We start from the raw sequence: 17,557 nt of genomic DNA, 5'->3' as shown, positions 1-17,557 counted from the left end.
AAGGTTAGAGATCCCCTAGAGGAGTTTGGAGGGATATGGACCGGGTGCTGGCAGGTGGGACTAGATTTGGGTTGGGATATCTGGGCGGGTTGGACCGAAGGGTCTGTTTCCATGCTGTACGTCTCTATGACTCTATGTGAAGCACAATGGGACATGATATTTAAAGGTGCCATACAAATATCAGTTGTTCTTGTTACGATTGTCGTTTTACTTGCTGGGATTCTGCTCTGCATGAATGTTGGCTTTGTTTCCTTGATTAAAAGACGGCTGCTCAATTTTCTACTGGATTCATTCCTCCCATCAACCAACCAGACGTACCTTTTATCTTTTTTCACCTATCCCCACCTCACCACCCTGCTCCTGCCACACCCTTTATCTGCAGCTCCCCCCACACCCAGCCCCAGGCCTGAAGAAGGGTTACACCTGAAACGTTGACTGCCCCACCTTCTGATGCTGCCTGGCTTGCTGTGTTCTTCCAGCCCTCTGCTTGTCTACTTATTTCAAAATACAATGAGGTGGAGCCGGTGTTGGACTGGCGTGGACAAAGTAAAAAAATCACCCAACACCAGGTTATAGTCCAACAGGTTTATTTGGAAGCACTAGCTTTCAGAGCGCTGCTCCTTTGTCAGGTAGCCAGTAGGGCAAGATCACAAGACAAAGAATTTATAATAAAAGATCACAGTGATTGCAACAGATACAATTGCATGACACTGTGATCTTTTACTATAAATTCTGTGTCTTATGATCCTGACAGGAGAAAGTGAGGACTGCAGATGCTGGAGATCAGAGATGAAAAATGTGTCGCTGGAAAAGCGTAGCAGGTCAGGCAGCATCCAAAGAGCAGGAGAATCGACGTTTCGGGCATAAGCTCCTCTTCAGGAATTCCTGAAGAAGGGCTTATGCCCGAAACGTCTCTCCTGCTCCTTGGATGCTGCCTGACCTGCTGCGCTTTTCCAGCAACACATTTTTCAGCTTATGATCCTGCCCACTAACTACCTGATGAAGGAGCAGCGCTCCAAATGCTAGTGCTTCCAAATAAACCTGTTGGACTATAACCTGGTGTAGTGTGATATTTTATTTTAAAATAAGTCAACATACGCTGAGGCAAGGGATGTTGTAAAGTGATCAGTATATAAATGCAAATCTTTATTTCATTGATTTGGTGTTCCTAAAGTGGCCACTTAGGATGATGGGTGGTGGAAAAAGAGAGTGAGGGAAAGGGAGCTCTGAGCAAGGTCACATCCATCAACCAAGAAAAGGAAACATCAAACAGGGCAACAGTTACCAGTTCCTGCCCTGTCCCTTCACTCGCTTCAGGTTCACAATTGATAATGTTAAGCACAGAAGCTCAAAAACCAAAAAGCAAATTACTGCAGATGCTGGAATCTGTACTGACAACAACAACAAATGCTGGAGATCACAGAGGGTCAGGCAGCATCCGTGGAGAGAGGGCAAGCTAACGTTTTGTTCTAGATGACTCTTCATCATTTGTCCTGTTGCAAATCTTATGAGCACCTACACTCAGAAAAAAAATGAGCCTTTCCAGTAGCTGATCTTTGAGACAATAGGACAGCTTGCATCAAGGTGCATTTAAAACAGAAGCACTCTGGTACTTTGTGATCTTTGAAGACTTGAATCTGCCGCATACTTTTTAATCAGCCCATTCACATCTCTGGAGCAGGTGAGATTCAGAACTCAGGTCACCTGGCCCAGAGGTATGGGCACTACCATGAGAGCCTTAACTGAGAGCTTATATCTTTATAGAAAGTTACAGGTTTGTGCAGCCTTTGGAGAAGGAGGAGTGGGGAAGGGGGCGGGGGTGGTGGGGGAAGACCCTGAAGAGTTTGAGGCTGTTAATAACATGTACTACAGATGGAGAAACTCGGTCACACTGGAGAAGTCTGAATCTTTTTGATTCATTTATGGGATGAGGGTGTTGCTGGCTTGGTAGGCCTTGTTAGATTCTGATAAATGCCATGGCATAATAATTATTCAATATTCGTGTAATCTCACTATCTGAGTTTAGCCTTAGGAGACTTCTCCTTATCTCAACTTTCCATGAGTTGATAGTGTGTCTGTAGAATACAGCTTCTTTTTCTACTCTGTTAGAGCCCCATCCATTTCTTTGCTTTCCTATTTGTTGCATTTTAAAAACTTTATTCTTAACTTTCTCTAGTATACTTTTGTTACCTTCGTGGAGTAAAGGGTGAACTATACCTTTACTCTAAGAATAGCTACTGAGCATGTACAAAAGGAGCTATATCAGATCATATGGAACTTGGTCCCTTAGGATTCCAATCAATCTCACAGAAGTGGGGACTGCAGATGTTGGAGATCAGAGTCAAGCTTAGAGTGGTGCTGGAAAAGCACAGCAGGTCAGGCAGCATCCGAGGAGCAGGAGAATCGACGTTTCGGGCAAATGCCCTACATCAGGATGGAGAAAGGTTTTTGCCCGAAAGGTCAATTTTTCCTGTTCCTTGGATGCTGCTTGACCTGCTGTGCTTTTCCAGCACCACTCTGATCTTGACCCTTATGGTTCCAGAGAAGATGTCCCTCTGACTGTCCTCTGTATAGATATTTAAATTATCCTGTTCAGACATGTCCTGGATCTTCTTGCCTAGAGATAAGGACATTACCACTCGGCCAGGAGAGCCCTCCTGTTCTCTATGTGTGCATTCTGCCTGCTACCTTTCACTCTCCACAGTGTCGTCTTCATATTATACAATCCTCTTCCTTGTCTATTTCATGTCTTAACAAGCTCACCATCCACAGCTAATAAAACTTGAGGGAACATTGTGTTTCCATTTTAATTATATCCTATCTCTTAATCTTCCATGATGTTCCATGCTGGATGGATTTGCTGATGCCTCAAAGTCAAGCCGTCGGGTGTATCTCATGATGTCATGTAATTTCATTTTTTCTGTTTTACCTGAATTCTTTAATCACCTTCCTAAATATCACGGTGGCTCAGTGGTTAGCACTGCTGCCTCACAGTACCAGGGACCCGGGTTCAATTCCTGCCTCGGGCAACTGTCTGTGTGGAGTTTGCACATTCTCCCCGTGTCTGAGTGGGTTTCCTCCCACAGTCCAAAGATGTGCAGGGTAGGTGAATTGGCCATGCTAAATTGCCCATAGTGTTAGGTGAAGGGGTAAATGTAGGGGAATGGGCTTGGGTGAGTTTCTCTTCAGAGGGTCGGTGTGGAGTTATTGGGCTGAAGGGCCTGTTTCCACAATGTAAGTAATCTAATCTCCCACTGCTGTGTCTCCATTAATATTTTGTTCCAACCTCTCGACCAAATCATTACTTTATATTTTGTCTTATTTATGCTTCTCAGTTATTGTCTTTACTCTTGCACGGGAAATGGTGCCACTGGATAGATTAGCATTGTTGCCCATCCCTAATGACCCTTGAACTGAGAATGGGTAATTTCAGGGGGAAGTTAAGAGCCAGTTATATTTCTATTGGCCTGGAGTTACATGTAGACCAGATCAGGAGGGGACAGCAGATTTCTTTCCCTAAGGCACATGGGATTTTAGAACAACTGATAAAGTTTCATGGTCATCATTACCAAGTCAATTTTGTATTCTAACTTTATTAATTGAATTTAAAATTCCATCATCCACCATGATGGGATTTGAACCGACAACCCCAGAGCATTAAAATAAAACACAGAGTTGTTGGTGCTGCAGGTTTGAGACAAAAACAAAGATTGATGGAGAAACTCTGCAGGGCTGAGGAAGAGTCACTGGTTAGGCCACTTTTGGAATACCTTATTCAATTCTAGTCTCCCTGCTATAAGAAACATGTTGTTAAACTTGAAAGGGTTCAAAGAAGATCTACAAGGATATTGCTGGGGTTGCAGGGTTTGAGCTATTGGGAGAGGATGAAAAGACTGGGCCTATTTTCCCTGGAGTGTTGGAGGCTGAAGCGTGACCTTACAGAGGTTTATAAAATCATGAGGGGCATGGATAGAGTAAATAGCCAAGGTTTTTTCCCCAGGTTAGGGGAGTCCAAAGCTAGAGAGCATAGGTGTAAGGTGAGAGGGGAAAGATTTTAAAAGGGACCCAAGGGGAAATTGTTTCATGCAGATGGTGGTCGTGTATGGAATGAGCTGCCAAAGGAAGTGGTGGAGGGTGGTACAATTACAACATTTAAAAGGCATCTGGATGGATATATGGATAGGAAGGGTTTAAGAGGGATATGAGCCAAATTCTGGCAAAGGGAATAAATTAGTTTAGGATATCTGGTTGGCATGGACGAGTTGGACTGAAGGGTCTGTTCCATGCTGTACAGCTCGATACTCTCTGACTCAAAGTTAACTCTGTGCCCTCTCCACAGATGCTGCCAGACCTGCTGACTCTCCAGGGTAATAGCCACCTGCCTTGGGATCACTATTCATATTGGTGATGAATAGCACAGTACATTTTCATGGCATTTAAAGCCTTTGTCAGATGGTAGTGCAGATTTGTAGAGGGTTCACCATTTGTTCAGAGTCGGGTATAGGACACAGTGCCTGGACTGAGGCTGAAACTCCAGCTTGTTTCTCAGAGCCTAACAGCCTGAGATGGCTTTTCCTGCCTGCTTCACTTGCTGTGTCTATGATTCTGTAGGGGGGGTAGGTGGTGGTCCCAGATAAACCAACAGCACTTGCTTCTGGTATGTGCTTGTCCTCATGAGAACAATCTTTGTGTTATTGCCTGATGCACAATGTGACAATGGATACTCTGCACCTGCTGAAAGCCTGGACTGGACAAGTTAAATAAATAAGGTCGCTGATGTCTTTCAGAAATTGCACAGATCCTGCACCGTCACAATGAAACAGACAGCGGTTGAAGTGGGTTACAGTACCTTTCTTGGCAGAGACAGCAGCCTGTTCACCTTCTGACGGCTTTTTGACAACACCCTGGTTAATTTCAACAGGTCTTTCTCGTCCTATTTCCACTTGATCACGCAAGTTACGGGCCTGGATTGAAAGGGGCACAAATGGGTTGTTGTAGAATCAGCAGCCAAGACAAACATCAACAGAATTTGGGGCCCATCCTGCTGTGTTATCCCACATCCACCCTTTCAACCATAACTCCACTTGTACTTACATTAAGGTTGATTTAGTGAACACACATTTACAATTTTCAGTCTTTTTCTTTCTGAGAGGGGAGGAGGTGACAGGGTCTTGGTTAAGGCTCAGTTTAAGATTATTGGAGAATCTCTATAATGTGCAAGCAGGCCATTCAGCCCTTTGAGTCCACACCAACCCAGACCCACCTCCTACCCTATCCCTGCATTTTCCATGGCCAATCCAGTTCTCCTGCACATCCCTGGACACTGTGGGCAATTTAGTTTAAAGTGGTGCTGGAAAGGTTCAGCAGGTCAGACATTCCTGATGAAGGGCTTATGCTAGAAACGTTGATTCTCCTGCTGTTTGGATGCTGCCTGACCTGCTGTGCTTTTCCAGCACCACACGCACAACCTTGATCTCCAGCATCTGCAGTCCTCACTTTCTCCTAGATGAACAGGATGAGGCCATTCAGTCCTTCTGCCCTGTTCTACTATCCAACGAGTTTGTGCCTCATCTGTGACTTAATTCCAGATACAGTTCTGGGAAGGGTCACTCGATTTGAAACATTAACTCAGAGTTCTCTCCACAGATGCTGCTAAGTTCTGCTGAGATTTTCCAGCAATTTTTGTTTTTGATTGTCCCTTACCCATTGACTAATTTAAGTATAATTTTAAAATTAAAAATTAGTTTGGCATTAAATATCCATTTAGACTATAATAGGACCCCTCAAGCCTGTTCCGCCACTCAATCGGATCATGGCTGATCCGACATTCCTCATGTCCACTTTCCTGAATGTTCCCAGTAACTCTTGATTCCCCGACTGATCAAAAGTAACTTGTTGAACAGAGTTCCAAACCTCTGCCACTCAGTGTAGAAGTGATTTGTAACTTCACTGCTCAGGAGTCTGGTGCTAACTTTTAGACAATTAAACCTTACTGTCCAAATTGTTAAAATAGATCTCTCTCTTTTGTTCCACTGAATGTCTCACAATCTTTGATCAAATCACCTTAACCTTCTGAATCACAGGGAATATGGTCCAGATTCTTCAATCACTTCTTGTAATTTGATTTGATTTATCGTTGTCATATGTATTTAGGTACAGTGAAAAGTCTTGTTTTGCGTGCAGTACTGAGAGATTACACCATACACCGTGCATAAGGGTAATAGATCAGATGAGCAATACAATGTCACGGCTGCAGAGGAGGCTACAGAGAGCACAATCAACATTAAATTTAAAATTTGTGAGGTCCATTCATCAGCCTAATAATAGCAGGGAAGAAGCTGTTCTTGAACCTGTTGTGTGTGTATTCTAACTTTTATATCTTCTGTCCAAAGGAAGAGAGGGAAGAGAGTATAACTGGGGTGGGTGTGGTCTCTGATAATGTTGTTCACTTTCCCAAAGCAGCAGGAAGTACAGATGGAGTCAGTGGACGGAAGGCTGTGATAGACTGGGCTGTGTTCACAACTCTCTGTGGTCATGGGAAGATCAGCCGCCATTCCATGCTGTGATGCAGCCAGATAGAATACTTTCTATAATTTAACTCTTTGAGCATAGAATTATCCAAGTAAAGCTGCACCACACTCACTCTGAAGTCAAAATATTCTTCCTAATATGTGGTGCTCAGAGCTGCTCACCCAGGTCGATTGCAGGACTGGTCCACAGCCATTAGTCATAATTTCCCTGGATATCCTAAAATATGTACAGGTTTCAACCATAGAGTCAGACAGCATGGAAACAGGCTGTTTGGTTCAACCAGTCCGTGCCAAACATAATCCCAAACTAAACTAGTCCCATTGCCTGCTCCTGGCCCATATCCCTCCAAACCTTTCCTATTCATGTACTTCTCCAAATGTCTTTTAAATGTTGTCATTGTATGCGCAACCTTAGGAAGTTCATTCCACACGTGAACCACCTTCTATGTAAACAATTTGCCACTTATGTCCTTTTTAAATCTCTCTCCTCACACCTTAAAAATGTGTCCCCTAGTCTTGAAATTCCCCATCTTAGGGAAAAGACAACTATCATTAACTCTATCCCATAACTCTCATTATTTTATAAACTCATATCAGATCACCTCTCAGCCTCCTATGCGCCAGTGAAAAAAGTCCCAGCCTATCCAGCCTTCCTTAATAACTCAAACCTTTTATTCCCAGCAACATCCTGGTACAGTAAATCTCTTCTGAACCCTCTCCAGCTTAATAATATCCTCCCAATAACAGGGAGACCAGAACTGGACACAGTATTCCAGAAGAGGCCTCACCAATGCCCCGTACAACCTCAACACAACTTCCCAACTCCTATCCTCAGAGGACTGACACGAAAACTCAAAGAATGTTCAGGGAGGATAGTTTAGAGGGGATTTAAGGAAAACATTCCCTCCCCCCATTGAGTGTGATGGGGGTCTGGAATGCAGTGCCTAGGAGGGGGATTGAGGTGGGAAACCTCACCACCTTTATAAAGTACTTGGATGAACCACTTGAAATGTCTTAACATTCAAGGCTTTGGGCCTAGTGTGTGGAAAGTGGGACTAGAGTAGGTAGTGGTATGTTTTTGGCAGTACAGACTCAATGGGCCAAAGAGCCTCCATGGAGATGAAATTGAGAGGTTTTTGAATGGCAAAATTCAAAACATTGTAAAGTCTGCAGCTGCATGAATGTCTTTGATGAATATTGTTATTATAAATGATTGGGACCAGAATCAACCGTTAATTATTTTCTCTACAGTTCCCGACAATGACAGCCGAATAGATAATTCTCTGGTATCAGTGATGTGAGGCGGGCTTCCAGCTGGTAACCAAACTATTCCATGAATGACAGTGTGGGTGATGAATAATAACTGGCATTCTGCAGTCATTACAAGACCATTATTTAACCTCAGGTTTCACACGATAATTAAACACACAAGCATCTGTGTGATCGTTAATGGTAATCAGAAGCCTCCCATTGTGCTCACTCCCCAGCATCTCCGTGTTCAATTTTCTGCCATTCCAAAGTATGCCATCAAAGCCCGATAAGATAAAGGAGCAGAATTAGGCCATTTGGCCCATCGAATCATCCCCACTATTTGATCATGGCTCATATGTTTCTGAACCTCATTCTCCCTTTAACCCTTGATCAATCAAGAGTTGAAAAGGATTGTGGAAAAGCACAGCAGGCCAGGCAGCATCTGAGGAGAAGGAGAGTCAACGTTTCGGGCAGTTCTCACTTTCTCCTTGATCAATTAAAAACCTACCTATCTCTGTCTTAAGTGCACTCAATGAGTTAGCCTCCACAGCAATGGGTTCCACTGATTCACCACCCTTTGGCTGAAGAAATTCACTGAATCCCTACAGTGTGAAAAGTGGCCATTTGACCCATCAAGTCTGCACTAACCTGCTGAAGAACATCTCATCTAGATCCAGAGCAGCCTCCATCCTATCCCCATAACCCTGCAATTCGGCTAATTCACCAGGCCTGCACACCCCTGGATACTAAAGGGCAGTTTAGCATAGCCAATCCACCTGACCTGCACATCTTTGGACTGTGGGAGGAAACCCGAGCACCCGGAGGAAACCCACGCAGACACAGGGAGAATTTGCAAACTCCACACTGACAGTCATCCAAGGCTGGAACTGAACCTGGGACACTGGCGCTGTGGGGCAGCAGTGCTAACCACTGAGTCACCATGCCAACTTGGCATTCCTGTTCATCTCAGTTCTAAAGGGTTGACCATTCACTCCGAGGCTGTACCCTCGGGTCCTAGTCTCACCTAGTCATGGAAACATCTTCTCTAGGTCCACTCTATCCAGGGCTCTCAGTATTCTCTAAGATACCCCCCACATGCTTCTTAAAGTACATTGAGTACAGCCCCAGAGTCCACATCTGCTCCTCATGTGACAAGCCCTTCATTCCCGGGGATCATTCTTGTAAACCTTCTCTGGAACCCCCCCAACTGCGGCACATCTGTCCTTAGATACGGGGCCCTGAAACTGCTCACAATATTCCAAACATGATCCGGCCAGGGCCTTTTACAGGCCTGGGGCAGAAGCTGATGCCAGGCAGATGGTCTCAAAAGTCTCAGAGCCTACCTGCAGAGCAGGCCTGGCACTTTGCCAGCTGATGGGAGCCTACCTGCTGGTTAATTTGTGAAGCCACAGACAGGACTTAGGCAAATTGAAATCTTTGTCTGCTGTCTGATCATTGGTCTTTCATCAACAGGTCTACCTTATGTCTTTGAGCACACCTCCAGGAAAGATGCCCCTCCCACCCTGATTCATAGTTTCAGATAGCACAGAAAAGGTTATTCGGCCCATCAAGTACCCACCCCAAGGTGCCAGCATTCCAGAGAGATTGTGTGAATCTTTGTGCTCACCCACCTCTGTCTTCGCCCCTTATCTGCCCCGTGAACCATCAGAAAGGTTGGCAGAGTCAATGAACAGCACGTTAGACCTCCATTTTGGACAGGGCTACATTCAGATGTCACTCCAAAGCACAGAAATCTCAGTTGGCACTGCCAGGCAGGGCTGATGGAGGGCAGCACTGCTGTTGGTGACATCTTTTCGAACTAAGACCGTGCCTGCCACCTCAGGAAGATGGAAGAAGATCCCAGATCACTCTTCTAAAGAAATACATGGAGTTATCCCTCAACTATCATCACAATGTGCAATGTGTGCACACATTGAATGTGGCAGTCCCCATCTGACACCAGTGATGTCACTTCATATATACTTTATTGGCTGTAAAGTATTGTGGAACATCCAGACAATATGAAAGGTATTATGTAAGTACCAACAAATTAATTGTTAATCACAATTACCCCCCCAGCCATGTCTCAACTAGCTCAAATGCAGACCTTTAACATGAAGTGGAGCATTTTGGTAGAAGACACGCAATATGCAAATAAAATTCCTTATAAAACAATGAAATGAGCCAGGTTTACATGCACACACCAGCCTGATAAAGCTTTTTGGATTGTGAAGAAACTGTATTTGATAAACCAACGTGAAAGATATTGACTTCCTGGCTGCTAAAACTCAGGTGGATTGCTAACTTGGCCAAACAGCAAGGAATGCTGGGTACATTGGCCAGGTAAAACTCCTAAAATCACAAAAGCCCCACATCATACCCAGAGCAAACACAGCAGTCAGGTGCTAATGACATTAGCGTAAGGTAAAAGGCAACAGTTATCCTGGACAGACATACCCCCAACGACCTATCCACCAAACAAAAGAGGACCCAACACTGGCGCCTCCTACAGAAAGAAACAAACAGTAGCAAGCCATCCAAATGATTGACAATGTTTCATTTTTTCCCCAGCACCCATGGTGTGTGTGTATACGTGTGAGACACAGTGAAAGACACAAAGTGCACGAATCTTTATTCAAATTCCACCACCAGGAAGATAGGAAAACACCCGGGTGGCCAGTGACAAACACTGCCCTTCACATCAAAGGGCATGGCCAGTTTGGCCAGGCCCAGGAGCAGACCCACGAGGAGGTCCTCAGACCTGCCCTCCCTCCTTGGTACCGGGTGCCCGAAGATCAGGAGCGTGGGACTGAAGTGCAACGAAAAGCAGAGGAGGAGGTTTTTCAGGAAATCAAAAAGGGAGTGCAAACACCCACACCCAATATATTGACAATGTTTCAAACTATTAAATGTGTCTTCCTGATTGGTCAGAAAGTTCCAGAAAACCATCCAAAAAAGTACAAAAACAGAGTTCAACTGCCAATCTCTCCTGAACCCTCTTGATTTTCTGAAGAGACCAGCATGGCAAAAGACAGAGACCCACTGACCATCTGGAGAGAGGGAAAGAGAGGAAGAGGGAGAGAGAGAAAGAGGGTGGAGAAGAGGAGGGAGAGACAGACAGAGAAAGTGGCGAGAGAGAGTAAGAAAATCTGTGCAAATCTACAAGAGACTTGGGGAGTATTGTAAACTTAAGGGGCTGAATAGGATTAGAAATAGTGTTACATAAAAACTGAAAGAACTGTGGATGCTGTAAATCAGAAAGTAAAACAGAAATTGCTGAATAAGCTCAGCAGGTCTGGCAGCATGTGAGGAGAGAAATCAGTTAATGTTTCAGGTCCAGTGAGTTCTGAGGAAGGGTCACTGAACCTGAAAGATTAACTCTGATTTCTTCCCATGGATGCTGCCAGTCCTGCTGAGCTTTTTAGCAATCTCTGTTTTTGTTTAGATTAGATTCCCTACAGTGTGGAAACAGGCCCTTCGGCACAACAATTCCACACTGACCCATTTCCCCCTGACTAATGCACCTAACACTATGGGCAATTTAGAATGGCCAATTCACAGCTTTGGACTGTGGGAGGAAACCGGAGCAAACCCGCACAGGCACAGGGAGAATGTGCAAACTCCACACAGACAGTCACCCAAGGTGGGAATCGAACCTGGGTCCCTGGCACTGTGAGGCAGCAGTGCTAACCATTGTGCCACCCTGCAAAAGCTTTTGTAACTTGTATCCTAATTAGGTTAGTATTATTTTGCTCTGGTACCACTTGTGCTTTTTTTTATGTGACTGCTTCGTGATGTGGGAGACCCGGGGCAAATTAATTCATAACGTTCTGGTTGGAGTTGTCTAACTTGTTTTCAGGAGGACCTAGACAACAATGTGAGCTGAGCATTCATTTCCGTCTCAAAGTTACTCACACTGTTTTTACTTTCTTCACATGGAAACAACTTTCGTCTCAGACTGAGGTATGACCATATCTCCAGTGGAACAATAAGACCGGTACTAATCATATGACTTGGGTGACCTTTTGATTTCATGCTATTTTGTGTGACACAAAACACTTCTCAAGCTTGACTCAAAATGGTAGCTGAAGAATGTTCCATACCTGTTGTTCACTCTCTATTTGAGCCAAGGCTTCAGCCATCATCTTCTGGTTAACACCACACAGGTTTGCTACTTTATTCTGACATTTGTGATGAACATTCATGGCACATTCTGGTAGAAAAGAAAACAAATGCAGGGTAATATTGATCGACGATACGGTATTCACTCTGTTACTCAAGGACTGTTTATGGTATCCACCAAGCCGTGCTTGGGACTTTGGAACACAAACTTTGTTAAACCTCCAGAAACTGGAATTTAGCATGGATAAGACAGAATTTTGATTGGGAAGAGTGAGCATAATTTATCCAATTAGCAATTTGTGGGGAGAAAAGATTTTCCAATGGGCATAATTCTATTCATCTGCACTGTTGCAATCTGAATAGGGTTCTTTCCACTGCCCTTTAATGATCTCTATATCTCCCCAAGATACAGTTATGAAAATAAGACATCCCTGAGGGGTGGTTTCAATATGCCTACTATTCAGTTCTCATGAAACTTCAGCAAACACCAGGGGGAAACTATAAAGAAAAACAATTAGTTAACTCGATTTTCAAGCAGGTCTCAAAGAATATCATAGAATCCCTACAGTATGGAAACAGACCATTTGGCCCAACAAGTCCACACTGACACTTCAAAGAGTAACCCGTCCAGGCTTACCCTACTCTATCCCTGGAACGCTGCATTTCCCATAGCTAATCCACATAACCTACACATCCCTGGAGACTATGGGCAACTTAGCATGGTCAATTCACCTAACCTGCACATCTTTGGACTGTGGGAGCAAACCGGAGCACCTGGATAAAACCCATGCAGCTAAGAGGTGAATGTGCAAACTCCACACAGACAATCGGCTGAGGCTGGAATCGAACCTGGGTCTCTTGTGTTGTGAGCTGAAAATGTGTTGCTGGAAAAGCGCAGCAGGTCAGGCAGCATCCAAGGAACAGGAGAAGGCATAAGCCCTTCTTCAGGAATGTTGAAAGTGTGTCCAACAGGCTAAGATAAAAGGTAGGGAGGAGGGAGGGGCGTTGGAAATGCGATAGGTGGAAGGAGGTCAAGGTGATGGTGATAGAAGATTGCAGGTAAGGAAGGCGGTGCTGAGACATGGTGGGGGGAGGGGAAATGAGGAAACTGGAGAAGTCTGAGTTCAATTCAGTTTCCTCATTTCCCCTCCCCCCACCTTGTCTCAGTCAAATCCCTCGAACTCAGCACCGCCTTCCTAATCTGCAATCTTCTTCCTGACCTCTCCGCCCCCCACTCCACTCCAGCCTATCACTCTCACCTTGACCTCCCTCCACCTATCGCACTTCCAACAACCCTCCCCCAAGTCCCTCCTCCCTACCTTTTATCTTAGCCTGCTGGACACACTTTCCTCATTCCTGAAGAAGGGCTTATGCCCGAAACGTCGATTCTCCTGTTCCTTGGATGCTGCCTGACCTGCTGCGCTTTTCCAGCAACACATTTTCAGCTCTGATCTCCAGCATCTGCAGTCCTCACTTTCTCTTGTGTTGTGAGGCAGCAGTGCGATCAGGTGAATTGGCCATGCTAAATTACCCATAGTGTTAGGTGCATTAGTCAGAGGGAAATGGGTCTGGGTGAGTTACTCTTTGGAGGGTCGGTGTGGACTTGTTGAGCCAAATGGCCTGTTTCTGCACTGTAGGGAATTTAATCTAATCTAACCTAACTACCTGAGCCACCGGTAATAGATGCGGATGATCAAAAAAGCATTCTAAAGTTGCCGGCTAGAAGCTGCAAGGGACAATGTTTGAAATGGTTTCTATTTTGGGTGATAGTTGCTTGATCTCTTGTGCTTCTGCTAATTCTGTACTTACCCTCACACTTTAAACCTTGCCTGGCCAGACCCCATAGGAGAGTCCCACAGTGCTCACAGAAAGTCGGGCTCTTGTAGTTGTAGACTTTAAATCGATGAGGCATATCTATTTTAAACCGTTCCTTGTGAAACTAGAGAGCAAAAGAGATTGCAGCTAGTTAGTGAAAAGTTTAACGTGAAAGAATTGTGAATCTCATTCAAATATGTCCATGCAGTATGGAATACAATACTGATACTAACTGGCCAGAAGCAACAAGATGCAGATATGATGTTTTATCACAGAATCAAAGGATTCTTTAAGGGTTACACTCCATCAGCTTCTGAGAAAATTAGCTCTCATGTTGATGTCAATACCTTGTGAGAGGAAACTAAATTTTTGTTTATGCTAATGGAAAATTTTTAAATTGTTTGTGACGTTTTACAAGGAAAAGTTGAGTTTATCTTCGATCTGTGGAATCCACCTTTTTGAGTCAGCTGAACCTTTCAAACCTTCCACTTATCTATTGGAAAATACCACACAAACATTGCAGAGAGTTTACCTTAGCAAACTATCCGCTGGACAATATGTAATGGAATGCAACAGTTTGAGGAGTGTGAAAATGGATCTTGAGCTAACAATATGGTGAATATAAGAGAATCGTTGCAGAGTAAATTGATAATTACACAGATAGTAAGTGCAGCATTGATAAGAGGAAACACGAATGATTCTGAAGTGCGTATTACACAGGTTTGCTGATGAAGATGCATATATTTTCAATGGGGATTGGTTAACTCACAGCTGGTTTGTGATGTGAGTGATGCTGACAGTGTGGGTTCAATTCCTGCACTGGCTGAGGTTACCATGAAGTCATAGTGCAGAAAGAGGCCATTTAGCCCATCGAGTATACACCAATCCTCCAAAGAGCATCCCATCCAGACCCACCCCATAACCCCACATTTCCCATGGCTAACCCACCTAGCCTACATATCCCTGGACATGGTGGGCAATTTAGCTTGGCCAATCCATCTTTGGACTGTGGGAGGAAACTGGAGCACCCAGAGGAAACCCACGCAGTCACGGGGAGAATGTGTAAACTCCACACAGTCGCCCAAGGATGGAATCAAACTCGGGTCCCTGGCACTGTGAGGCAGTGGTGCTAACCACTGAGCCACCGTGCCACATTGAAGGACTTGACTTCTCGACCTTTCTGGGCAAAAGTGAGGACTGCAGATACTGGAAATCAGAGTCTAGATTACAGTAGTGCTGGAAAGGCACAGCAGGTCAGGCAGCATCCGAGGAGCAGGAAAATCGATGTTCATCAGAAATGAAGGCAGGGAGCCTCTGGGGTGGAGAGATAAATGGGAGTGGGGGTGGGGGTGGGATTGGGGCTGGTGAGAAGGTAGCAAAGAGTACAATGGGTGGATGGGGGTGGGATGCAGGTGATAGGTCAGAGAGGAGGGTGGAATGGTCAGGTGGGAAGGAAGATTGGCAGGTAGGCCAGGTCATGAGGATGATGCTGAGCTGGAAGTTTGGAACTGGGGTAAGGTGAGGGAAGGGGAAATGAGGAAACAGGTGAAATCCACATTGATGCCCTGGGGTTGAAGTGTTCCGAGGTGGAAGTTCCTCCAGGTGCCGGGTGGTGAGGGAGTGGCGGTGGAGGAGGCCCAGGACCTGCATATCCTCGGCTGAGTGGGAGGGGGAGTTGAAATGTTGGGCCACGGGGCGGTGTGGTTGATTGGTGTTGGTGTCCCGGGTATGTTCCCTAAAGTGCTCTGCTAGGAGGCATCCAGTCTCCCCAATGTAGAGGAAACCGCATCGGGAGCAACGGATGCAATAAATGACATTGGTGGATGAGCAGATGAAACTTTGATGGATGTGGAAGGATCCTTTGGGGCCTTGGATGGAGGTGAGGGAGGAGGTGTGGGCGCAGGTTTTGCAGTTCCTGCGGTGGCAGGGGAGGATGCTAGGATGGGAGGGTGGGTTGTTGGGGGACATGGACCTGACCAAGTAGTCCATGGAGGGAATGGTCTTTGCGGAAGGCGGAAAGGGGTGGGGAGAGAAATATATCCCTGGTGGTGGGGTCCTTTTGGAGGTGGTGAAAATGTCAGCGGACGATGCGGTTTATGCAAAGATTGGTAGGGTGGAAAGTGAGCACCAGGGGGTTGTTACGGTTGGAGGGGTGGGGTCTGAGGGCGGAGGTGAAGGATGTGGATGAGATGCGTTGGAGGGCATCTTCAACCATGTGGGAAGGGAAATTGAGGTCTTTAAAGAAGGAGGCCATCTGGTGTGTTCTGCGGTGGAACTGGGCCTCCTGGGAGCAGATACGGCAGAGGCGGAGGAGTTGGGAAAACGGGATGGCATTTTTGCAGGAGGTAGGGTGGAAAAGTTTAATCCAGGTAGCTGTGGGAGCCGGTGGGTTTGTAAAAAATGTCAGTGTCAAGTCGGTCGTCATTGATTGAGTTGGAGAGGTCCCAGAGGGGGAGGGAGGTTTCAGAGATGGCCCAGGTGAATTTAAGGTCAGGGTGGAATGTGTTGGTGAAGTTGATGAACTGCTCAACCTCCTCGCGGGAGCACGAGGTGGCGCTGATGCAGTCATCAATGTAGCAGCGGAAGAGGTGGGGAGTCGTGCTGGTGTAACTACGAAAGATGGACTGTTCTACGTTGCCGACAAAGAGACAGGCCTTTCCCTCACCTGAGGCATGGTGAGCCTTAGGTTAAACTAGTACCAGTCACCTCTCTCTAATGAGAGTGCAGCCCAAAAGGGCTATGGTGGCTTTATATATTTTCATAGATGTGGCTATCTGGAAATAATCCTGGTTAACAATTTAAACCCATCCACAAACAAGCTCTTTCTGCCATTGTGATTCGCAGTTCTGTTAACCAGCATATTCGAAAAGAGTCATTATGTTCAAGTGTTGCTGTACGTACAATGGTCTCCCTGCTGTTGACTGCTGATCCAGTACACTTGGCTATTATTTTATCAATGCACTTCTTATGAATTGCAGCATTGCACTCTGGAAGGTAAACAGATGAATGACTTAATTTGTTGGAAGTTTGCGAGCTATAGCAAAATTATAGTTTGAATTAATTTGGAAATAGAGAACAACATACGTCTGCACTGGTATCCTTGTTTATTTAATCCCCTGAAAGAAATGAGAATGAGCATAATTCAACAAATCATCTTTTTTTAAGTCAAGATCTGAAACATGCACTAAATAAAGCTATCACCAAATACAAAGCAATGAGGAATCCACACGGGTGAAGTTCTTAAATGAAAGCAGAAAGTTCTGGAGAAATTCAGCAGGTATGGCAGCTTTTGTGGAGAGAGAAACAGAACAGGTTCCATAGAAGAGTAATATGAAATTTGAATCATTAACTCTGTCTCTATCTCTCTTTCTCTCCACAGATGTTTAATTGTTACTTAAGAACTTACGTCGACGCCAACGGTCTTTTTGCAGCAGAGAGTGGCGGGAGCTGGGCGGAAGTGAAGTCGGAGCGCAAAACCGGTCGGGAAATTAAGTAATTGTTATTTGAGTGGAGAAGGAACCCGAGACACCACACGTGTAGTGTCTCCCAGTCTCCCTCCTCCGCTAACCTAAAAAAAAAGTAAGCTACTTGGTGTTCTTGTTTTGGAGACTAAGTGTAGAGTAATGGCAGCGCAGGCAGTGGAATGTTCCTCCTGCAGGATGTTTGAGGTAGGGGTGACCACCGATGCTCCTGCTGACTTCATCTGCAGGAAGTGCAGCCAGCTCCAGCTGCTCACAGACTGCGTTAGGGAACTGGAGCTGGAGTTGGATGAACTGAGGATTATTCAAGAGGTTGAGAGGGTGATAGATGGAAGCTACAGGGACATAGTTACGCCAGAG

The 17,557-nt window shown here is 45.3% G+C and overlaps 1 protein-coding gene across 7 annotated transcripts in view; it reads right to left on the bottom strand.

Moving 5' to 3' along the window:
* prkcq (protein kinase C, theta) overlaps positions 1-17,557 on the bottom strand; it is a 173,946-nt gene that overhangs the window by 53,827 nt on the left and 102,562 nt on the right. For all 7 annotated transcript variants that reach the window (XM_043714126.1, XM_043714132.1, XM_043714127.1 and 4 more), the window contains 5 exons: positions 16,803-16,834; positions 16,620-16,705; positions 13,713-13,842; positions 11,885-11,994; positions 4,850-4,964 (listed from right to left, as the gene is read on the bottom strand). In XM_043714126.1, the coding sequence (XP_043570061.1) occupies positions 4,850-4,964; positions 11,885-11,994; positions 13,713-13,842; positions 16,620-16,705; positions 16,803-16,834 (473 nt within the window). The remainder of the gene's footprint in view (positions 1-4,849; positions 4,965-11,884; positions 11,995-13,712; positions 13,843-16,619; positions 16,706-16,802; positions 16,835-17,557) is intronic.

This window comes from Chiloscyllium plagiosum, chromosome 23 (genome assembly GCF_004010195.1).
Source record: "Chiloscyllium plagiosum isolate BGI_BamShark_2017 chromosome 23, ASM401019v2, whole genome shotgun sequence".
Classification (NCBI taxonomy): Eukaryota; Metazoa; Chordata; class Chondrichthyes; order Orectolobiformes; family Hemiscylliidae; genus Chiloscyllium; species Chiloscyllium plagiosum.
This window is presented reverse-complemented; position numbering and strand designations above follow the sequence as displayed.